This window comes from Solea senegalensis, linkage group LG18, assembly GCF_019176455.1.
Source record: "Solea senegalensis isolate Sse05_10M linkage group LG18, IFAPA_SoseM_1, whole genome shotgun sequence".
In the NCBI taxonomy this organism is placed as follows: domain Eukaryota; kingdom Metazoa; phylum Chordata; class Actinopteri; order Pleuronectiformes; family Soleidae; genus Solea; species Solea senegalensis.
Window position 1 is genome coordinate 6,817,307 of NC_058041.1, and position 24,843 is coordinate 6,842,149.

Below are 24,843 nucleotides of genomic sequence, written 5' to 3' on the forward strand. Positions count from 1 at the left end.
CCATGAATTCTGTCCCTCTCGGCAGGGACCCCCACCACCTCCAACCTGCACCACAGCACATTGTGGATCTTAAGTGCCCTTTAATTAGGCCGCCTCAGTGTCCGACTGAAGACCACTGAGGGTTTAGCCTCTTCCATGTGGGACCTTGCTGAGTGATTCGCACACACCAGCAGAGCTTTGCTCACCCAGCGGAGGGATGAAGTGTTTGCTGCTCTAATGAAAAAAGGTTTATTTGGGGGGAAGAGTCCTTTGTCCCGTGTCTTAAAAAAGTCCCGACAAAGGCACTGATATCATCTTTAACATGGTCCCATTTCCAGGACACGTCAGTAGAGACGCTGAGGTGAAGCTAGTCTTTCAGTCACATGAGAGGCACATGTCTTACTTAAGTCGACTTGAATCATGCCAATAAACACAATGTACTTCCTGCTTCCTGTTATCCGCTATTAATTGATCAGATATTGAATGCTTTTTCGTGTGGGGTTTCCTTCTCACAAATGATGAAGGAGAACATGAATTCATGCAAACGTATGTAAAGGAGACGGAAACCATATAAACTCTGCCTTCCTCAAACACACACACACAGCTTTGTCATTGTGATGCAGCACATTTCATTATCATAACAGCAAAAAAAAAAAAGCACAGGATCCAGAGACTAAAGGAGGAGCTGGGCAAGAGGCATTGGGAATTTGCTGAACTGCTCTCGCCAAATGAGTAATTTCTGGATGCCCCATTGTGTGAAGAGCTTATAGGGTGAGGGCTCTGAAAGGAAGAGGCAAAGCAAGGATATAAACACGGGAGCGGGTGAAATAAAATGAACGACGGCAGGAATGAGAGACAGGGAGGAACGATGAAAAGAAGTTTGTGAACGGAGCAGGGAGGGATTGGGCGTGTTCAGAAACTTTGTCGCTTCAGCCCACTGTGTGTAGATACCCTCCTAATCCTGGTTTTATTGGCTGCCTGTGTCCAGCCATGCTGGTTGGATTGAGTAGGGAGGGTGGAGAGGTGGGAGGCGGGGGAGAACACATGTCCTCCTTTGTTGTAATGCGCTGATTAGGCCTGAGAAAGAGCCGGACCTGGTTACGGCCTTTCTCAGGTCACCGTAGAAACCGGCCCGGTAGGGAACCTCTGGGTGTGCCTCCCTCTTCTACCTACCGACGCAGACATGCAGACTGAGGCCTTCCTTTACAGAGGTTTGTACAAAACACCACCGCAAGTGTTGTTGTTGCACCCGTGTTTTTGACCTTAATCGCTGTTGCCTCTCCAGACTGCACTTGTGGCCTCAGCTTGGGAAACGTGGTTTCGATGTTGTTCAGATGCAGACCGCAGACTGATTCCTTTGCCTGCGCTCATAAATTAGACCACTGTCACATTCCCACCATCCATCCCTGGCCCTACACACAGTCTCTCGCTCCTACGGAGCAACTGCTATCCAAGTCCCAGAGCTGAGCTCGGCACATTTTTGACAATGCCGTAACACATGACAATGTTCATGATCGAAAACAGACCTGCCTCATTGTCAGCACCGCCATGACATATCGCATCTTGACTCAAGGCATTGAAAAGACATCTTTATTGGTATAATATAGAAGACTCCCCACTACGACTGGCTTGAGACTGGCTTCACACAAGTTTCACAAAGATATCTATCAATTATTGTCACATTTGGAGACTTGGAGGACCCCCTCACTCCAACTACCACCCCCAAACCAAAGCTGGGTGGTAGGTCGAGTGTTGCTCAGTCACTGCCTGTTTCCCCATCCTCTTTGTTATGGAGGGATAAAACACAGAGGGACTGGGTGAGGGGGGGGGGCACTCCACTACTGACCTACAGACTTTGGTCACTAGGATCTCTCCCTGCAGTGGGCACACAGCCTCCTCTCTGCAGAGTGCACGCTCCCAGCCCCTGCTGAGCGACCTTCTAGCCCCTTCAGTCTGCCGAGCTCAGTCATGCCCCGGAGGTCCTCTGCACAGAAACCACGGCCCCCAGGCAACAGACATCACAGGGAGATTGTGAAATATCTCGCTTGAGTATAAATACTGCAAGTACATTAAAAAAAAATATATACTTTCAACAGAGTGTCCATCATAAACACTGCATTTACCAACAGTGAGCGGCATTTCACCGGAACACTTTAGAAACACAAATAAAAACAGGTATCAGTGTTTGTTGCATTATTAAATTAGGATGAAATCAATAAAACAATTGTCTTTGAACGTATCATGACCTTCCTTACTTGGAAACAGATCTCCCAAAGGCTGGTTTCCATATGGCTACACACACTCAGTGAGTCTGCAGTGAGGTAATCCATCTGGTCTGAAGAAGCTGCAAGACGTATTTTAAGCGTCAAATCTTCACATATTTAAAACTACTGTAGGCTTTTTACGTCCAAAAAGGTCTTTAAATACAGTCCACCGATCGCCCACAACAGAAGTGTTGTTGTTTTTTTATTTGTATTTGTATTTCATTTCAAGAATTATACTCATCTGTAACATTTAACTACAAGGAATCTGCAGTGCAACGACATACTTGGTTAATAACAGCATGGGTTTGTTGAGGGCATGCAGCGAAAATCATGCAAAAGAAAAAAAAAACAGGCCTAAGTGTTGAAGAAACTTCAGAGCTTCGCTTTTCATAAAAAAAGTTATGTTCTGTGAAGTCAAATATGACATTTGCATAGATGCACCCCGTCATTATTGGTTTTTTAAAATGTCTTTTACAGTAGTCACATCTTTGGTGGTCATTCATTCTTTCCACGAAGGCGCACTGCTAATCCCTTGAGACAAAACTCTTAAGTAGATTGTTATCACTACGACAGACTTTGTTTGATCTCTGCCTGGGTGTCTTGTTTGTATTCCTCCTGATCAGTTTCCTTGTATCTGTGTGAATCGGGCGCATGGTTACTTCAGGCTAAGTCCATCACAAGTGTCCCTCCCTCCTCTTTCACTCTCCGTCTCTCTCTCCTCTCCCTCCTCCCCCTGTCCCATGGCTGCTTGCCCCATAGCACATCAGAATGACAATAGTATTGATGTAAAATGTGTTGCCTTTGGGCCGCTGAAGCATATAACCTCTGCATGCCGGGCCCAGCCACCACCACACTTTATGGCTTTATTGTGTCCCCTTTTATGTGCTCCCCTGTTGGGGTGGGCGGACAACAATTTAGAAAATTCACTGTATATGTGCCCGTGAGAGGGATAGGTGTTATATGTGTGTGTGTCCATTGCATGGGTGTGTGTATGCACATGTATCCGGATCAATTAGTCAGGGCACAACCCCAAAAAAAAAAAATCAATATGTCACCGTGTACGTCAGAGTGTGTGTGTGTGTGTGTGTGTGTGTGTGAAGTCTCCTGAGCAGAAGCCGGTCCGACTCCGCTTCACCTATAGCTCCTGCCACTTTGTTTTCCCGTCCTCATGCACGAAACAAGTTGAGTAACAAGTCTACTTTACCTTTTTTCATGTGTCCCTCCCTATACCTCCCTCTCCCATTTCCCTCCCTCCCTCTTTTCACTCGTTCCTTTCTTTTCCACATTACCAGGGGGTGGCGTGTGATTGACAGATGGGAACGAATAATAATTTTTTTTTCGTAACCTAAGGCCATCTTCTGTGATTGGCTTGCCAGCTGACATCTCCAAACCTCACCCCACAACCCCGCCACCCACCATCACCAACACCACCACCACCACCATCACCCTCCACCCCCCCTCTTTAATATTGGGCCTGTGGATGAGGCATCCTGAGGGAGAAAAAAGTAGAGAGAGAGAGAAAAAGATATCTACCTTAGGGAAGAACCTCAGAGAGAGGGAGGGAAGGAGAGGACGGGTAGGAGCGTGTGTGCATGTGTGTAAGAGACACTTATTCTCTTAACTACTAGGAGACAGACACACTTTCCTGGCCCGACTCAAAGAAGGGGCGAAAACAGGAGGAAGATTTTTTTTTTTTCAATATAATTTTAATTTTCCCTTCATTCAACAATCAAGCTGCCCTAGCGCTTCGCTTCCTGGAAACTCTTCTTCATTGCCTACTGGAAGTTCTATGTATTGATCCATTTACCCTGTCACACACTACAAGGCTTACCTCATGGATTTGTATCTGGTTGGATATTTGATGTGTGTGTGGTTGTCCAGCTCACGGGTGCTTGGAGGCTATCCCATCTGGTGGTGAGTACAAATCCACAGTGTCAGCATCAGAGCCTATATGGCCACATAAAGAGAGAGAGACTTTTTGGTCAAATGATCATTTCTGAGAGGGCAGAATGTGCACTTTCAGTTGACTGCGTGGAAAAATGTTCTGCTGCCCAGTCCAAAAAATCTTAACCTCAAATACTAGTGTAACGGAAAAGGCTCGCCGTTCTTTTCCCCTCCACACTCATGTCCATTTATCATATTGGAGTATGTTATGATGCAAAGAGGGTGATTTCTTTTTTTTTTTTTTACTCTTGAGAACCATTACGTTATTTTAAAAAGTCAAATTATATTTTTTTCATTTACAAAAAATACTTTAGTGAGTGGCTGCCATGTTGATTTAACTTATCAGCAACACTGTAAGGACAGAGTGATCATTCGTTATTAGATAAAATGTGGGTATCACTCAAGCACAATGACAGCACAATGTTGCCCCTGAACACTCAACAAAGCCTCAAGAAAGGCTCCCGTTTTCTAAATCCAAATCAATTTCTTTCACCTAATAAGACGTTATCACGACTTAGAAGACCAGTGTCATTTTGTTTCGTTTGCTATTTTACATCAAGCCGCCGGCCCCTAAACAAACATTTTTTTTTCCTTTTAATTATTGTTGTTTTGGGTGGATGTGTGACACGCGTTGAACACAAATATTTTGCAAGTGATAAAGTTAAAGACAATTTAAAAAATTTTATAAAATAATGTATTCTGCCACTGGGCATCAGTTGTAATTTAAATAAATACATAAAATAAAAAAAATAAAAACACCAACGCTTATAATTTGTACCACAATTCACCCCCTCCACGACGGATTTGTCAGGAGACAATATGTTTAGGTGCCGCGGGGTTTTATTCTTTGTTAAATTATCCCAGATCGCTTTTGGCACCAACAACTGAAATTTAGAGGTTTTATCTCATTACAAATTCAGCTCCATGCAGCTGACCTCATAGCTCCTGGTCGTCCTTTGTAACATAAAGCTTCAATTTTGATGATATTTGCGTAGGCGTATGACAAAGCTCTCTTGGCTCATGACACAATACTTGTCAGCGCTACTGCACTTTTAGTAGCCCAACCAGCATATGGTCCCACCGCTCTGCTGTCCAAACCGCGAGCATCTTCTGGTTTCATTTACAGAGCAGGCAGCTGCCAAGCACACAGGCCACAGGGTTGAAGTGTTAATGGCAAAGAGGACTTTACACCCACTCCTGGCTTCAGCAGCAACCATCAGACACTGGTGACAAAGAGCCTGGATTCTCTCTCTCTCTCCCTGTGAATTACCTGCAGCTGCATTGTTTAAGGAGCTTGCATGACACTGGTATAATGTTCGAACCTTAACAATGCGCACCACCTTTGATTTTGGGTAACAAATTTTTTGAAATGTAGGCTGAGGGAAGGGGTTACTGCGAGGGGGGGAGAGATGAAAAGCCATGCTGTAGCTCCAGGTGAATGGGCAGGTGCTGAGGAATGGGTGTCAAACAGTGCTGTCAGTGGCATCACCCCGCGGTGTTGAACATGTCCAAAAGGAGACAAAATAAGGTGGTGCGTCAAACAAGAAGGTGCCGAGTTTCAGCGAAAGGGCCCAGGCAGACTCCTCTCAGCTTCTGTCTCAGAGGCGATGACTTGGCCATAAATTCTCCAGCCACGGTGGGGCAGGTTGAAGGGAAGAGGAGTTTTGACTGCTTTATGCCTGGCAGCCTTGCTTTTACAAGATGGGGTGTTGAAAACAAAACAGCGCATAAATAACTCCAGTGATATGCACATATGCGTGGATGAAGATGAAGTGTAGTAGAGGTAGAGAGAGAGAGAGAGAGAGAGAGAGAGGGGGAATGGCAAACAAGTGAGGTGAGTTTGGAGAGGTGAGAGAGGGCAGTAAATTGCCTTTTTTGAAATGCAAGAATGTTGGGGAAACTGTCATTTTGCACAAAATGTGCAAAATCAAGGTTTGAGAGAATTTACGACGGCCTAAAGTGATACTACATATCTGTACATGAGCCACGGGCTGACAGTAAATCTGTCCAACGCCATCCTCTTGGAGTGGTTTGAAAATTAAAAAAGAAAAATTCTTTGACTTATGTTTTTGTTTCACATTTTACCCAAACTTAAAAAAAACCTGGAATATTTATGTTTATAAAGTTAAAGCCGAGGGCTATGACATTATAAATATATCAAAGCTGGTGATAAAAGTCTCGACTGCACTACTATTGTATTCAGTCAGTGTGGCTTAACTCATCTTAACTCAAGAGTTTACTCAGTCAGCCAACAGTGCGTTTGGGCTTTTGCATAAACATTACTGGCAGTAAGTGAATGATGACAGTCACTTTCAGCGAGGAATTATCAGCTGAACACGGTCCAATACCAGCCATCAAGCATCAGCGGCGATTATTGGTTTAACTCTGTCACATCGCACCGCACAACCACGACATGTTCAAATCCAATAACCGTTATTCTCTTAATCCTCTGTTATCATTGCAGCTGTTAAAGCTGCAAACAGAAACACTACGCTCCCCTTTCATATCTCACGCTCCCAAGATTATCATTTTTGTGGTTAAAGCAACATACAAAGGCTAAGGTGAGAGACTGAAGGATGGATGATGCAAACGGGAACTCCTGCAAGGAAATTTGGAAAATGTAGTCAAAAGGTTTGGAAATTTGCCCTGAATAGTTTTGAACGGTCTGCTGTCGCTAAAATCATCACACACACCGGGCTTTACTTCAGCTGCACTCAGGTGAAACATCATGAGAAATGTGAAGCAGTCCTTAAGGGCCAATATTAAATCATGGAGATTAAATCTGTAGAATCAGATACATTTATTGCTTTATAATTTACTTTTATTACCACTAAAGCGTCCTACATGAAAGTGCAACAACTACAAGAACACTGGACAAAAAAGCTTTTACTCATTTAATTCCACCGCCCTTTAATTGCACATGTATAAACTTAAATGTAGTTTCCTGATTAAGATTACGTGTGGTATGAGAGGAACTACTTCGGATCAGCGGCATTCCTCTCAAAAGAGCTAAAAAAAAGGTATCTAGGTTTACCAAACTGCCCCATCTATACGCAAACCTTTCCAGTTCAACCTGAGCAGCTTAAAGAGGGCTCTAGAGCCCATCTCTGGGTCTCAGGAATGTCATTATCTGACCGTGACACCCCCCACCCCCCCACCTCCAATCCTCAATCCAATCTTCAACCCCAAAAACCCCTACCAATGGAACGAGGGTCACTTAAATGATTCTCACTGCGAGAAAATCCTCCGTCTGCCGTCTTGTGTGAGAAGATCAAGGATGTGTGGGTATTATTCTCAACAAGGCGGCCTTGGAAGGTAGAGAAAAAAAAGCAGGAAAGGTCCAGAAGAATGTCTTTCATAAGAAACTTTAGGATTTCATTTTAAGTGGCAGAGGGCTGCTGCACAGAGCCAGGGTCAAAGGTAATTTTGGGCTAAAGCCCTAGAGGAAGAAAAAAATGTCTCCACTTCAAGTGACTTCCTCAGGAATATAAAAGGGGGCATGTGCGTCAAACATATGTACAGTATGTCTATGTGAAGAATGTTCTGCTCTGGTATCAAGGATGTGCTGAGGCAATGTTGATTGAAAAGCTTTTTAAAGCTGTAGTATGTTACTTTTACATTCAAACCATTGTGGAAGGAGTTCACACAATGTTGACTAAGCCTATTTGACTCTGTCAGTACAGCAGTGTTAAGGACTTGTGTGTCACCTGGCAATAATTCCACTCTGCACACAGGAAGTGATTTGTTTCATATCAAAACAAATGGAGGCAACCGTAACATTGTGCTAGTAAAGTGAGACAGAATTCTAAAAAGAGTACTAGGGCCACATGTTAGAGGTTAAACTCGACATTTCATCTCGACATGTCACTCAGAGAGCGACCGCTCCACAGAAGCTGCTGCTGAATCCGGACAGTCTCAGGCGTGGTTGGAATGTGAATGGGAGTTTTTGACCTGCTGACTGCAAGTGGTAAAATAAAAATAACGTATAAAGTCTCTCGCTTTTGTGACAGTATCGACCGTCATAAGGTCATAAACTGGGACACCCAGTACCTGTCGTAATCCCCCAAGATATTCCAACTTCATTCGCGAAATTTCGAGTTTAATCTCGACATGATAATCCAACTTTATTAATTGCGTCATGGCAAAAATATGTTTTCTTCACGCGTGGCTCTAACACTTCTTGTGTTGTTGTTCTCTGCTGCTGTATAGACACAAATGTCTCTCAGTCAGGTCTGATAGTATTGCTTGACAGATTCACAGTCACATTGTTACTGTTCACAAAGACACCAAACGTTACACGCGGCAGCGTTTATGGCTTTTTATATCGATCGTTCCCGATCACAACGATCAAAATGACACCGGGCCATGTGCTGGGTCCAACACATTACATCATAGACCATTTATGAGTCTGTCGTCAGCGCGCAACCATGCGGGATGACATTATCCAGTCAAACCCCGGCTAGGTGAGAGGTTCAAAGGAGAGTGGTATTTCAAAGCAGCAAGGGCGAGTCCTAATCTTCAGGCATCATCAAAGGACATGCAAAGTGCTCGTGTAGGAAATGACCAAGTCCTGCAGAGTGCAGCTATTAGGTGCACTAAAACACAGGCCAGGACAGTTCATCAAAGAGAATACAGAAATGGCCAGGGGCAAAGAGATCATTAGGGTTGGTGGTGTTGTATACACACACACACACACACACGGGGAGACACACACGTAAACTCTTCATTACCTGGCTGGTCTCACCTGTACGGCTTGTTACAGAGGGTCATGATGAGTAGAAAGCAGTTTCTCTGACACACAAGGTCAGTGACAAAGACGTTCTGATCACACCTGTACAGATTGTACCAGGTCACTGACCAGGTCATATGCACTACTATGCAGTGTGGAATGGTAGCGAGGACCAACACGTCTCTTTTTTCTTTTAATTTACAAAAGATCCGGTTTATAAAAGGCAATCGCTCTATTATCTATTATTAACACTAACATGGTGAAGCCATATGAACACATAACTACTAACATTTGCTATTTAAAAACATCTAAACATCTAAATAAATATCCAGTTCAAGGATGATAAAAGCAAAATTGTGAATTTGTCCTGACATTTGACAACAGCTCTTGTCATTTGACATTTATTACATTTTAACTTGTACCAATAAACACAGCTCCTTGGGTATAAAGGTTAAATCTAAAACTCTGTGTGGCAGCTGGATTTATTCAGCAGACAGCAGATGTGTAGAGCTGGAGATTGTTAACCAGTGTTGGCTGTGAGCACTGGATACACTTTAGAAGTATCTGCAGGATGCTTCAATACCAGAGTAGTTTTTCCCAGATTTGTCTTTTTTTTTTTTTTTTACTTTTTCCAAATCAACCAAGCATGAATAACTCAAAGCATTTGTTTTTCTTTCTTTTTTTTTAAACGCCACTATGTATTTGATATTTCCACAAAGAAATTCCAGATGTACAAATAGAAAATTGCAGAAAATCCATTACAAGTTAAGATTTGCATTGGATGCATTTTGCTGAGAATTCAAGCAGCGGTGCCAACCAGCAGCCACTAATGAGCAGCATCGGGGAACAATGCTCTGTTTGAGCTGTGGTTCATTCACAGTGCCTCACGACTCTCATTCAAACCAGCCCTGTCCTCTCAAGACAACAGCTCAGACTCTGTGGTGTCCTACAGGCAGACCAAGACACCAGGCGTCCAAGTCTGACATGCGTATGTCACTGCCTTGCACTCTCCAGCGCACTCCTGCGCTGCTGAGATTCTCCTACTCCCTGACAGGCAGGTTTACAAGTTTAAACCCTGTTCACTTCCCGTCATTCTGTCTCCATATTTGTGACTACAGAGGCTTCTTGTCCCAACTCCACACCAGTCTGCACCAGAGGAGGGGAGGCAGATGAGGTAGACCGGAGAACAGGTTGAAACATTTTTCAGGGGTCCTGTCATTTTTTATCTGATCAGCCAGGAGCTGTTGGACCACAAATCAAAAGTGTGCCAAAGAGAAAGAGAAGACAACAGCAAACACAGGCAGATGCGTTGCATTCCAGCCTCCACCAGGAAAAGTCCCATCCTCGGGCTTTCCTTGGCCCACTTACTTTCTTTACCCACTTAAGTGTCTTTACCTCTCTACAGACTCTGATGTGGGATTTATAAATGAGATTCTGATGGCAATGTTTTCAACGCATCTCGCTGACATTCTCTGCTAGGGCCTTGTTTAGAAGCTCCTCCAGGCAAATCTGTCAAGCTGAGCTGTGGCATGAACATATAGAGGTAAATTAGAGGTAGATACAAGTTTAATGTAAACACTAATCTTGGTGTCAGAACAAAAACTTTAGACTCACATCATTTCTCTTTAATGCAAACAACATTTTTGGATGTGAGTCAGAGTATTTGTAATGGTCTAGTCCTTTGTGGTTGCCCAAAATCATCTGAAAAGAGTGTTTTGTATTTAACTCTTTGCAAATAAAAATGAATGGCAGGCATAAAAAAATAAAAAGAACTGAAAAAAAAAAACATTCCAGGAATTTTACACAGTTGGAAACTGATCCAAAATTTAACCTTCAAAATCCAACCCTAATTGTGGCCCTACATGAATGAGGTGTTGTATAAAACATCATCAGCCGTACTTGACCTGACAGCAATAGCCTGGAGAGTGTCCCAGCTTGTGATTAAACGAAATGGAAAATTATATCATCGTGCGTAACAGTTTTCAGCATGTTCTGAAGAGTGCATGCCTGGTACAGAACAAAAGGCTGCTTAAATGTTTTGTATAGAATTACGAACAAAACGTCGGTGTCATTAGTGATAACCTTGTTGGAAGTATAGGACCTTAACAAGTAGAAACAAAACTGTGAAGGTCATTAAGCTCTCATACGTGTAGGCTACACAGGTTTCTATGAGACTGTAAAAAGTGCCTAAGGAATAATGCATACACAGGATTAATCCTCCTCATTTTCTCTCCGATTCGCACTCATAACTTTGCCACCTCAGCATTCCACGTCAAACTCCTATAAACTTTGAATTAACTTCTAACTTCACCGAATCATATAGGACAATAAATTCAGCAGACAACCAGTAGTGCAAAATGACCACAACGGCTTATCTTTTAAGGCGTTACATTACACTAAAGTGTGTTTCTAACATTTCGTTTATCGGCGCTATATAATATACACTGACAGAACCACTAACTTTAGCCTCCCAAATTACTGTAAGGTTCATTCAATGCCTCAAATCTGTTTCAACAAACCAGAAATGGCCATTCCTCCTATCGTGAGGGTCTGATTTATTACAGCACAGTTGTCTGAATGCACAAGTTATAGCAAGTGAGCTAAAGTACTGGACAACAGTAACATGTAGCATGTGTAAAAGGCTTAATCAGTTTAAAACTGTATGACAATGTGCTGTTGAGTGTTTTACTTACATAGTAAAGGAGCTGGGGTGCTACTTCCTGCTCTGACTGAAACAAAATAGAACACAAATATTATTTATCATAATTCTTACGTTAAAAAGCTACTATATTTCATGACTTTTTATGTGCTAACAGTCAATATCATAAGTAGCGGCTGACTCTATTGCATATTTCAGCTAGTTGCTAACCTGTTAAATGGAATACTTCATAACTTACCTACATAATACACACATATTGTTATTATGAGTACTGTTTAATCCATTTTACTGTTTGTCAATTTAGGTAAAGAAGTTTTGAAAGTGAAGTTTCAGGATCAAAGTTTTATGCTAATGTATGCTAATGTATGTGTAAAACTTGCTAGTATGGGTAAAAGTACACATACATAGATGTGGAGAAATATCAGTTGGTTTTGAACTGAAAATGGTTGTAAATTCAGTATTTAATTAATGTAACATATTTTAAAACAAAATTTAAAAAAAAGAAACCATGAAACAGTCTAGAACTTAGGTCTAACAGTGATATCACAGATGTACTATTATTTTGCTAGCTTAAAACCTTTGATACTTATACATATGTTTGTAATATACTGTATAATATCACTTAACATGTGTAAGTAAAATGTATAACAAATATTCCAGACAAAAAACATATATATTGTATGTTCCCATTCACTGGGCACATAGAGCTAACATAATGCTAATTGTCTTTCAAGCTAAATCAAAGACAATTGTTGTTTTAGTAGTTTGAGAACACTTACCACTGTTTTATAATGGATATTTTCAGATAATTCATCAAACAGTTAAAATTAAAAGGTTTGCGTTTGTTTGCTGCATGACAAAGATCACTATGCTGTACTAATTTATCCTTTCTAACCAAAGAGCCCAGCCAGAAGTGACATAATTATCTCCATGCTCATTCTGTCACATCAGCCAGTGGGTATTTAAGTGTAAAGCCTCAAATTAGTAAAATGCATGAAATAATTCCACAAAATGTGCTCTTTTTCCTGGAAAACCCCCTTTGTTGTGCTTGTGTGAGAGGATTTAGGCCAATTTTTTTGTATCCAAAATGCAAAGGAGATGTAGAGCCTCCACTGGATTTGCTTCAAATAAGATAAAACATTCAATCACATCTCAAGTGTAGAATTTAAACTTTAGCAGGTACCTCATCACAGTGAGCCTGGATTAGGGTGGCCAACTGTTCCGTAAAAGAGTTGCGCATTTGAAAGATGAAACACGTGTTCTGTATTTAACAAATACAGAACACATTTAATTTAACAAAAAACCATGACAGAAAAATGACAGATTAGTCCACTAATGAAGATTGTGCAATTTGTATGTGGGGAAAATAAAATCCCCCTCCTGCTGTCAGGCTTTCTCAATCTGTCGGTTGACCTGTTTCACCGTGAGTCCTGTGTATCGTAACGACAGAGACGTGGTGAAATGTAAAGGGAAAACTGCTCAGGAAACTGGCAACCCGAGCCTGGACAGACATCACCTGCAACCAGGCACCTATTGGCTCTGCTGTTCTTTGATACTTGCATGTAGACCCTGATAATGAACTTCTCACAGTTTCTATGGACCATCGGGCTAAAGGCAGAGAGGTCATATGTCATGTTCTCCTCAACAGGTTCAGAGGTTCATCTGGTGCTTTTTGTGCCTCTGGGGATAACACAAAGAAAGCTCATGTGTGCACAGACATGTGCTACACACTGACCCCTGTAATGCAGACCTCCCATAACAGCAGCTGCAACATATTTTTGACAATACAGGATTCCTTGACTCACCCCCTGACTCAAGCTTACTCATAGACAAAACAAAACAATATGTTATTTAGAAAAAACATCTTGATTCACCTGTTCAACCAGGTAATGGAGAAGTTCGAGGTGATTTTATTGCACTGGGAGTGGTTGCGGTAAAAGTTTTCATTGACAGTGTTAGTCTTGATTGCGTGAATTTCCACTCTCAAGCAAGGTGTGTGGTGGAATCCCTTTGTTTCCTCTGCCTCATTTCTGTGGTTTCAGCGGCCCATCATACTTTTACATCAGCGCAGTTTTAGATGCAGAGAAAAACCCCGACCAAGCCATAAACCCCCCCAGGCCAGCAGAGGCCCCACACAGACCTGCCCGGGCATGCACCTGCCAAGCCCCGCAGTTTTGCTGCTGCTCTGCTGCTAGTCTCGTCCCCTGCAGCAGATTCCCCCGGCATTCTGCCTCTGCGGAGGTCTGTGCGTCTGCTGCTCCCTCGCTCGGTTGAGACACGTTGCTTGTGGCTTACGAGAAGTAAGGCTAAGCAGGCAGGATCAGCGTGGCACACATGTGGTCTACATGCATGAGGCTGCATGTGTCTGTTTGCACGATATGCCTCATAACCCCTCAGGGTTAAGACTCTCATTAGCACCTCGCCAAAAAGCTATCCCTGTCATCTCATCTGTCCATCAGATCAAATGATGCCTTTACAAACAAAGACTAATAGACTTTAGTCTAAACGTGCTATGGCCACCACAAAGTACCATGTGGTTATATTGCTGATATCATGAGAATCCCAACTTTGCCGACAAAGGCAGAAGGTACATCTGACAGATGCTGGTAATGCCGTCGTGCAAGGATATCTCTGCATGAACAAATTGATGTGGTAATTGTCAGATGTTACTGGGGAGGTCACGTGACACCACAATGTTCAAGTCCAAGTTTTGCGGAAGGACTCTTTTGCTCCGGTCCATCCCACGACTGAGAGATTAATGGGCAGTAACTGAACTAGCAGACGGTGTAATTAAGGTCCTTAGTCACCAGACAGAGTGAAGTCAGCAACACTTAAACTCAGTGATGTTGGTGTGGCTGGGACTGGCTGATGAGCTAATGTGGCTGCCTTTGCATTGGGTAAACTCAAGACAAGGACATGAGCTCTATCAAATTACTAATTTTAGACGCTTGGGAGAAACTGGATTTTCATGCTCTATTTTTTGTATGCACAGTAGTATTTGATAGTTTCTGTTTATTACAGTTAACTGTACCGTCTTTGAGGATCTTTGAGCTGTTTGTTGTTGCATCGGTGTCAACCAGGAAGCTCATGCTTACAACACCAGTGACTCATAGCTGATTATGTGATCATCATATAGCCATAAGACCAGCTGTAAAAGCAAAAGCAGCTCAGCTGCAGGTCTCAGTTCATAAGCTCCCCTGGCAAACCTTGATCCCTAGGAGCCTACTGTAACAATGCTCACCTGAGATCAAATACAGTGTAGGGGAGGGGAGCGGGGTGATGGGGCATGGGGGCAGGGTATAGGTGGTTGCCATTAGTAGAAAGCAAAAGCGCACAAGAGCCACGAACCTATCTAGGGGGGATTTTTTTTTCTTCTCTCCCTCCGACTTCAATGGCTCGACTTTTTGTTTTGAGGTGGCCGCGCTGCACTGCACTCATCTGTCAGAGTCAGTGGCTGCTATGATTGGGTTGCGCCCCGCGGGGATCCTGAGGTCATCCTGAGTGGCGCTCTGATCTGATCAGTGTCAATTGTTCCTGCATGATCCTCTCATGAGTGCCAGACTCCAGCCAAGTGCCGGCGAGTCTTCTCAACACTTTTACTGAAGCGTGGCTTCTCTCACACAAGCCTCTAAACACACACACACCTCTAAAGAACGCAGACGGCTCTGAAACACGTATGTTTCCTAAGCTGTTATGCTGCTGCTGTTAAGCAGTATCATGTCGACTGGTAAATAAATAAACAGGAAATCTGAGTCCGACATCAACTACAAGAAATGCATGACTTGCTGGAAGGTACCGAACAGTTTTGTTTAAGCTTGTCATCACAAAAAACATGTTAAAACAAGGGCACGGCAAACATGTTGTCTCTCTCTCTTTTATTTAATAGAAAGCAATTAAAATTAATGACTTGAATGAAACTATAATGGTTACTGGCATCACAAGCTGATCTTGGCTGTCTCATTGTGGTGATTAATCCCTGCTTAGGCACATCTGCACGAGCCTCCTGGTGAGACACATAGCTATAGATAGACAGTGTTTTTGTCCTTCACCGGCGAGCTCGGGCTACATGCAGTGTCATTCTTTAAACATCAACTCCAGAGGCAAACCACTAATTAATGATGGAACAACAAGGGCAAGTGTTGTCATATATTTGAAATTGTATGCGGGACTTTTCCTAAACTACACAGACATGTTGTTGTGTGTTATCTGTTGGATCAGGAAGATCTGTGTATGCTAACAAGTGGGAACACTTTGAAAAGTCAGTACTAATAGCTTGTATCCCTGCCCTGAATTGGGCCCATTAATCCCCGCCCCCTCCTGGTGGAGTTAAGAGGCAAAATAAACAGGAGCTCCTAGTATAAATTACATTAAGTAGATAAGTCAATAAAACACTCAAGTATGAATCAGTGTATTGTCACAGAGCTGCTTACAGTAAAAACCTGAGATAAATGCATACAGAGGAGCGGTCGGGTCCCTCTTGAGGAGCAGGATGCTTTTCACAGAGGCCTCGCTGGCAGGTCACCATCATTGCTATTGTAGGCTTGAGTTCACGGAGGGCACAGACTTGTACTGTGAGAGAAGCTGCTATAATTCCCACATTCTTGAGACGTATAAATGCACTGGGGATGACACAGCATAAAAAACATCACATTAGAAATATCTGTTTTTCTTCATCTGAAAAAAGTATGTTACATATTGTCAAAAAGTCATAGATTGTGCATTTGAAGCCTCAAGATATATATAATTTGATGGTGTTTATGTCTCTTGCAAACCAGCAACAGTTGGACAATATGTTGGAGAATACACGAGCTGTCAATCACAGTGGTGTCCACGCAAACGTGTCATGTTTTATTGTCTAATTTCCTCTACATAGGAACATCATTTATACAATTGATGTTGTGTTCTGTTGAAAAAAGACGTGAAACGAAGCGATTGAGACCATTAGCGCATTCCTCTCCTTCCATTCAACCAGCAGAGTCGTCTCCTGCTACTTCAGCCTTACGTCTTGGGCTTCACTTGTGAACTTTTATATTCCAGTCTACGGTCAAAACATGTGAATCCTTTCAAGAACGTCTGCACTTCTCAGATAATACAGCAAGCAACACTGTAATTCAAACCAGTAGCTATCTGATTGAAACATCAGGCATTTGTAGTGGTAGCCTGTCAACAAGTGTTGAGGTTCAATACACGGCCTCTTTTGATCACCTTGCAATTCTTTTAATTCCCTATAGCGCTTAGCAGAGGTGCAGAGGTGCCCAGCAAACATGAGCATGGACTTGAACATGTCCCACTCTGTGCTCCACAGGTCCCTGGCCCTTGGGCAGCAGTACTCATCTCTGGGCTCACAACCCATCTTATGTGGCTCCATCCCAGGTCTGGTGCCCAAGCAGCTGCGTTTCTGTCGCAACTACATCGAGATCATGCCAAGTGTTGCTGAAGGTGTCAAGCTGGGGATCCAGGAATGCCAGCACCAGTTCAGGGGGCGCCGATGGAACTGTACGACCATCAAGGACAACCTTGCCATCTTTGGCCCTGTTTTAGACAAAGGTATATATATATTTTTTTTTTTTTATATATAACTTCAAGTACAAATACAAGAAAAAGAAAGGAGGCCTCCCATGACTACTCACTGCTGTATTCTGTAATGATGTACACGCGAATCTTCAGCTCAAAGTATGAAATGAATTATGATCTAAATGTGTCTGTGCCAAACAACACCCACCTATAAAATATGGCTTTGTAACTGAGGCTGTTGCAAGCTGATACAAAACGTAGCATTTACCACTTTTCCACCCTAAGGCTTAGCACTGCCTGTGTTCTGGGCTTCTGCTGACTAGCTTGGGCAATTACAATAATATACGCCTTTCCTGGCTGCAGTAAGGAATAAATGCAGGTACAAGCACTGACACATTATTGAACTTCCACGTATCTTCACCTCTAGCATCACGTATTTCTGTAGAGGCAAAGACTTTTTTTCCAGTTCCCCCCCCCCTCAACCATGTTTACTCATGTAAGAGGGTCAACGTGGCAAATGCAGCAACAAAACCAGACATGCAAAGATGATATACTGGACACATCCATCAGTCACTTCACAGACAGCACCAGTAGTTGTCCACATCCAACATCCAACTCTACCCGACAATAGGAAACAAAAGGTGGAGGTAATTGGTATTTGCGGTCCCTAATTAAAAAGGTAGAGGTTTGTGTGTTGTGAGTGAGGCTGTTGATTGGAAATGAATTACCCTGTGTGTCAGAGGGGAAGGAATCTGGGCAGAAATGGGCAGTGTGAGCAGTCCAAGCTCCACCGTCAAATAAAAGGGAGAGGGGAGGCCAAATGAGATTACAGGCAATAGAAAAGGGCCGGGGGGCTCCGCTCAACCCCTACTGTGCATGAAGACCAGTGATCGCCTCACACAGTCCAGCTCCCACGGACGCCCCATTCACACGCCCTTTTGACTCTGTCATGAAAACAGGCTGAAAGGGGATCTCTCCAAACCTAGCCTGGGTGTGCACTTTGGGATAGGGAAGTGAAGGAGGTAAGGAAGGAGGGAAGGAAGGAAGAGTGGGAAATGTTGTTTGGGGAACGATAAATGGAAGTGTTTGAGTTTGGAGAGGGATAGCTACCTACCACCAGCACCAGCCCCTGTGATAAGCCGTGTGTTGGCAATGGTGGTGGTGGTCTAGGAAATAGGGGGGCTGAGGTCCCGTGGAGGGTGGTGGTGTATGGGATTTCAGCTCAGGGTGCTGGTGGAGGGACAGGGGAGGGGAGCAAGGGAGTTTGGGGAATGCCAGCTCTGGGCAGAACGGGACTGTGGGGGCGCGAGTCGCTGGGCCCTTTGTGTGGATAATACAGTGTGACACAAGGGAAACAAAGGCGGATTGATGGGCCCAGCAGGTAGCAGGAGCAGCGCTAGCCTTGGCTAACAGCCAGCACTCCTGGGGCACGGAGCTCACAGGACCATGTTGTGGAGGACCTACTTAGTCTTGCCAGGGTGAGCAGGGATGCCCAACCTGGGGATGGCATGTCATCCAATCTTGCACGGGTTCAGAGGAAAACTGGGTATTCAGTTGAAAACTGTATCTTTTTTTTTTTTTTACAGGGAAATTAACATAGTGTGTATGAAAACGGATGTAGCCTTTCAGGCATGTAGCAGTTAGCCACCAGGGGGTGACTCAGTTGGATATAAAAAAAAATATAATGGAAAATAATAGGAAAATAAGTCTAATTCTCACTTGACTGTAAACGTTTTTCATAGAACATAATGTTCATTTTGTTCCCATTTAGAGGAAAATAGACGATAAACACAGCGCGTGAGTTAATACGTGTAACTGATAGAGAGAAATGGCAAATCAAATCAAAACAGGAGTTTTGCCAACAGCAGACTACATATTTTTTATCAACAGCCTACGGGGATGAACAGTAACAAACTAAATGTCTAAAATGTATTAAAAATGTATAATATTAAGCAATTATACAGTAGTTTCAGTGTATTGCGTACGTACATTCAAACATTTCCCAGAGTTGCAAAAGAATCGTCTTTAGTGATGATAACAAACCTCTCCAAATACTGATATGAGTGACATAACACAAGCCCTGTGGGTCCAAAAAATGGCAATTCTATTCATTTTTCAGTTCATTATTTGTTATCACTGAGGGTGGGAAAATATGAGTTGCCTCCAACCAAACATGAGTAAACTTTATCTGTGGCTTCCATGGCCTCCTTGGTGGTGGAGTTGCTCAGGAATTTCTGGCTTTTAGCCGCTGTGGTTCTGAAAAAAGCAGAAACAAAATTACACACTTAATTCTCAGAAACTCAGAAGATGCAATTTAACACATCAGTCCTCTCAATGTAGAAAAGTGGCTCGCCACCTCCCCATACCTGTGTGTCTGTTACAGAGCCAGTTGAATGTAATCGGTGAGCCCTGGTAAGTGTGCTGTGATTGTGAAACAATGGTGTCCAGTTACATAATAAGCTGTTGCCTTCAAAGAAGGCGTAACCCCATCCCTCAAACTGAAGAAAAAAAGAAAAAGCAGGCCGACACACTACTAGGTTTCACCAGGAGGCCTTGGGCTCTGAACAGGGAAAGGTGGGTGGGTGAGGGGGTGACAACATTCCTGAAACACTATCCAGATGCAAAGCAGCACACCTCAGGGATGACAGGGGGTCACTATAAGATCCCACTGAGCATTAGGCCCCCCTGACACTACTAGAATGGGTGATGTCACTGCAGGGACTCTACTTTAAGGCTCCTTCATGTATGTGCGTCCTCATCATGGGAGACATCCTGAACCAAAATGTTCATAAAGCAAAGTTAGAGAGTGGAGGTATGTTTTTACAGGGACACAAATGCCTTCTCAAAGATGAAAGGCCTGCAGGTGTCTTTCACCTGTGCCTCCGTCTGGATGATGCCAGATGTACACATTGGACTGTGTGTGTTGAACACAAGCCTGACACACTCTCCCATCTCATTCTCCCTCCCTCCGTCTTCACCTGTCCCTCTCTCAGCAACCAGGGAGTCGGCGTTTGTCCACGCCATAGCCTCGGCAGGCGTCGCATTCGCGGTGACACGGTCCTGCGCTGAGGGCACGTCCACGATGTGCGGCTGTGACTCCCACCACAAGGGGCCTCCTGGGGAGGGCTGGAAGTGGGGCGGCTGCAGTGAGGATGCAGAGTTCGGGGTGCTGGTGTCCAGGGAGTTCGCAGACGCCAGGGAGAACCGACCAGATGCTCGCTCTGCGATGAACCGGCACAACAACGAAGCAGGACGCACGGTAAATAGAGTCAGACACATTTGAAGAACCTGTTTTCTGTACTTGACGTTGTTGTCCAACTGGATGGTTGGCAGGTGTATTCCAGGCTCCATTAGTCCATGTGTCCCTGATCATTATGGGTAGGCTGGCCGTGAGTGCCAGTGTGCGAGTAAATGGGTTTGAATGGGTGCAATGAGTGCTCACCAAGACTAGACAGGCACTTCATAAAATTACAGACTATTTTCTAATTAACTTCACCCTTAATGTGATTGTAAAATCTCGGGCAGTAATCTCTGGGAATCTGGATTATCATACCACCATCAAGTTATTTTTACACCACGTCACGTGACAATTTTGGACATTGAACAGACGTTAATCAGTTTTTAAACATGTCCTTCATAAACAGGTCCTTGCTTTGTGCACAGGGAGGGGACACTGTCCTGTGGAGACAGGAAATAGTCCTCGTCAAAGTGGCACAGGAGCTGCAGCATAATGATTTCACTTTCACAGGAACTGAGTGTACAAAAATAGACGTGAACCGTGGAGGGTCCACATACTTTTGTCTCGATAGTGTACATATTGAGTTTACTACAAGACTAAACCAATGTGACAGTAGTGGTTTAACATTTACAAGACGTACTGGGTGTCATTGGCTGGCTGCAAGATAAACTCCGGCTCCATTGTTGTGTACATTTAGTACAGTCAGCTGGTTGTGCTCCACAGCACAGCTGCAATACATCACATTAGTGTGACAACCCCCGACACAGTGCGGTGTTACATATTGCAGCAAAAAAGGTGAAGAAGTGAACACACAGAACGCAGGACGACGCAAAACCGCCTCACAGACAGAATAGATTTGTCCAGGAAGCGGGAGACTTTGGGATTACTAATTGTTCACGTGACGGGGGGGAGGGATTGTCTCTTTTGACTTGTGCACAGTTCTGAGCTTCCACGTGAAAATGAGCTCTTGACTTTGAATGACTGCTTAATTACTCGTCTCAGCAACACCCTCACTCCAGTATTGCCCCCACACCTCGCAATGAAAAAAATTCCCTGACAATCAAAAAAGCAAAAAAGGAGGAGAGGTGGTGGGGGGTGGGGGGGCGTCCAAGGAGGAAATCAGCTCAGACTTAAAACCTCACTGGCTGCTGTCACCACTGGGAGAAGATGGGCTCCCTGGCTGCTCGCTGAGGGGCAAAACCACACGGCAACAAGGCGGCTCTTTGATCTGAGTACACAGGAGCAGTCAGACAGACCACAGAAGCTAAGTGAACAGCAGCTCTGTCAGGAGTCTCCACCTGGCCCTCTCACGCTCCATTATTTAGCCCCGAGGGCCTCTGGGACTTGATGTCGGCATGACAAGCTCACCGTGTGATGTCACTAGTGTGGTGTCCCAACCCTTTCACCCATACTCACTCGCTCCCTCCCTTCCCTTTCCTTCTCACCTAGAGGTGCCACAGCCACCTGCCTTCCGCCCCAGCTGGGGGAATTCTGCGGCTAAATATAGCCGTTGAATTAAAGCACAGCAAAATCAAAACATAAAGGTAAAACATTCCCTGCAGCAGCACACTCATGTGAGCCAGTGACTTCAGAGGGATTTAGCAGCAGCGCAGCCTCTCTGTACTTCACAGCTGCAAATTGCAGCCAGTGGCGTATTGTTTTTCTTGGTCTGCCCTGCCAGTCTTTAGTGGTTTAGTTGGTGTATTATTGAATTTCCTGCTCATTTCTAACCATCAGATTTCATCGCAAGCAAGGTGGTGACTGACTTGACAGTCCCGCAAGCCCTGAGTGTTATTTAATTAAAAGGGAATTAATGCCAGCACATTTAAGTTTAACTAAGTGAGGGATGCTCTACTCAAGATGCACTCTTTGAGTGCTGGTGTCTGTAGATCTGTAGATAGTGCTTAACAGTGCTTAGTGCTTGTGAATAAATAAATAGTAGTACTAAAATTGCTGCCGTCAAACACACTGGTTTACAAAATACTAAATGAATGTTCTGTTGAAGAAGACCTGAGACCAGGGATTGAGATCATTAACAATATATAAATTATAAATGAAATATACCAACTATGGTTTTGACAGCCAAACATCAAGAGATGTGCCCCTTCCTTTAGGAGAGTAAGAATAAGTCTGTCTGTCCATGTGTGAATCATATAACTGTCCAACGGTTTGCTTGACAGGCTTTTCCTTAAAAACATTGTGAAAATAGTACTTCTGTTGGGTCGTTATGAATATTATCTCTATGCTGCATCTCTCTGGCAGTGCAGGAACAGACGGAGACAAGAAGAACTGTTGAACAACCACGCGGGCAATTTTCAAACATACTCAGACAACCTGTTTGCAGCCATCTCGCTTTACTCGAGCAACGTTGACGTTGCCTCCAACCTTCTTCATATAAAATGAGTCACTCTGAATGTCGCCAGTCGACACAAGAGCTGGACAATGCTGTAGTGTGGAACTGATAGACTTATGCCGCTTTTCCACTATACAGTTCGAGCACGAATCGGCTCGACTCTTCTTTTTTTTTTGCTTTTCCATTAGGGATAGTACCTACTTCTTTTAGTACCTGCTCTGTACTTCCAATTGGCAGACTGCCGGCTACTGATTGGTCAGAGAGTGTCGTCACTGTAAGAGTCATGAGTGCGACGTCAGATACAAGAATTAAACTGAACAATGCCGAACTGTAGATGAGTTAAAAGGACTTAATAATCCTGAAAACATGCTTTAATCTCCAACATTGAGTCCGCTATCTAGTGACAGCACTGCCAAATAACTGTGCTTGGCTTAAACAGTCCATCAAAGTCAACCTAAATGTGTCCTCTGTGTTCCTCAGACCATCCTCGACCACATGCACCTGCGCTGCAAATGTCACGGTCTGTCAGGAAGCTGTGAGGTGAAAACCTGTTGGTGGGCGCAGCCGGACTTCCGCATGCTGGGCGACTACCTGAAGGACAAGTACGACAGCGCCTCAGAGATGGTGGTGGAGAAGCACCGGGAGTCCCGGGGCTGGGTGGAGACGCTGCGGGTCAAGTACGCCTTCTTCAAGCACCCCACCGAGCGCGACCTCGTCTACTACGAAGGCTCGCCCAATTTCTGCGAGCCCAATCAGGAGACGGGCTCGTTCGGGACGCGCGACCGGGTCTGCAACGTGTCGTCGCACGGCATCGAGGGCTGTGACCTGCTGTGCTGCGGCCGGGGCCACAACACTCGGACTGAGAAGCGCAAGGAGAAGTGCCACTGCATCTTCCACTGGTGCTGCTACGTCAGCTGTCAGGAGTGCGTGCGAGTGTACGACGTGCACACGTGCAAGTGAGAGAGCGAGAGAACGAGAGAGGCCTGTGCTTTCAGACAAACTGACTGCTGCCCAACTCAAGCCCTCAACTCACCGCCACTGTCCTGCTTCTCCACACACAGACACTACATCCCACACAAACACACTCAGGCCCGTATGGGTAGTGACTTCTACACCCTTTTATTGTACAGAAAACAACAAACCCTCCTCCAGTCGTCCAAACCACTACATTCCGCTTCCGTCGTATCCGATCAGAAAGTGTCCGCTCTCGGATGTTAGAGATGTGATTCCATGTAATACCGCCCCCCCGTGTCTTTATTTATTTCCCTCTCTCCATGCCACCAACACAGTGCTCGTGGCGTGTACAATAACAGATCTTACATGTGAGATTAATGCAGTTAAAAAGGAAAAAAAAACAAAAAAAAAACTTTCAGACTCACTTTGCTTTTGAAAAAAAAAAAGCATTTCTGACTAACACCTCACTTCCCTGGCCAGTTTTGGCTGGTTTACCTTTTTTTTTGTTCTGTTTTTATAAACTAAACCAACCTCTAAACCGTCACTCCGCCATAAGTGACACTGAACACATCGGAACGCAGCCCCCCCCGAGAAAAAACATCGCTTCGTGACTACTGAACTGAACTGAACTGAACTGAAAACTACTGAGCTGATGAAATCCTCAGTTTTGCTCCTCCCTGCTGATCAACTCTGCTGCACCAGTGGACCAGGAAGCCTGGAAGATATATGCTACAGCCTGATTTTATATCCCTGCATTTCTGAAATATTACCAGTGGGCTGGGAGTGGAGGTATGCAGGAGGGAGCATGTGTGTGAACCACATGCTCATTCCACAACAACCCTACACATGTATATGTATGCACTATTCAGTTTCACACAACTCCAGGTGGTTTAAAAAAAAAAGTCTGCAAAATTCCTCTTTCATTACAAGTTAGCAGTTCTTATGAATGACAACTCTGCTGCTGCTGCTGCTGCTGCTGCGATGGGTCAACTTGTAAACCACTCATGATTTCCACACGTGTGATGCAACAGAAGAGTTAGACATGATACTGGAGAAGAGTCGACCAGTAAACACACGAGAAGAAGAAGATCATCCATGGTCGTTTCATTTGTGGATTTATGCATTGGACATGAGTCAAGCCTCGGCACACTTCACATTAATACTTTGGTTAAAAGTGTAAAGTGAGCAAAATACCTTTTCTCTTTCTTT

The 24,843-nt window shown here is 44.1% G+C and overlaps 2 protein-coding genes across 3 annotated transcripts in view; one reads left to right on the forward strand and one right to left on the reverse strand.

The window, feature by feature from the left end:
- The first annotated feature begins 3,997 nt into the window (after window positions 1-3,997).
- On the forward strand, window positions 3,998-24,055 carry wnt3 (wingless-type MMTV integration site family, member 3). Its single transcript, XM_044013812.1, has 4 exons — window positions 3,998-4,157; window positions 16,881-17,122; window positions 20,083-20,348; window positions 23,161-24,055. The coding sequence occupies exons 1-4, from the start codon at window positions 4,078-4,080 to the stop codon at window positions 23,638-23,640; spliced, it is 1,068 nt and encodes a 355-aa protein (XP_043869747.1). The 5' UTR covers window positions 3,998-4,077; the 3' UTR covers window positions 23,641-24,055.
- LOC122759177 (vesicle-fusing ATPase-like) overlaps window positions 15,436-24,843 on the reverse strand; it is a 30,901-nt gene continuing 21,493 nt past the window's right edge. The window contains exons 22-23 of one of the 2 annotated variants that reach the window (XR_006358241.1): window positions 19,258-19,345; window positions 15,436-16,194 (exon numbers count right to left, since the gene is read on the reverse strand). The gene's annotated coding sequence lies outside the window, so the exon portion shown is untranslated. Of the gene's footprint in view, window positions 16,195-17,152; window positions 19,346-24,843 lie in introns of those variants that run through there. The other variant, XM_044013809.1, reaches the window with a different exon arrangement.

Coding starts and splice junctions, on each gene's coding strand:
- wnt3 (XM_044013812.1), top strand. CDS start 4,078: ATGGATTTGTATCTGGTTGGATATTTGATGTGTGTGTGGTTGTCCAGC. Junction 17,123..20,082: donor TGGCCCTGTTTTAGACAAAG/GTATATATATAT, acceptor TCCCTCTCTCAG/CAACCAGGGAGTCGGCGTTT. Junction 20,349..23,160: donor ACAACGAAGCAGGACGCACG/GTAAATAGAGTC, acceptor TGTGTTCCTCAG/ACCATCCTCGACCACATGCA.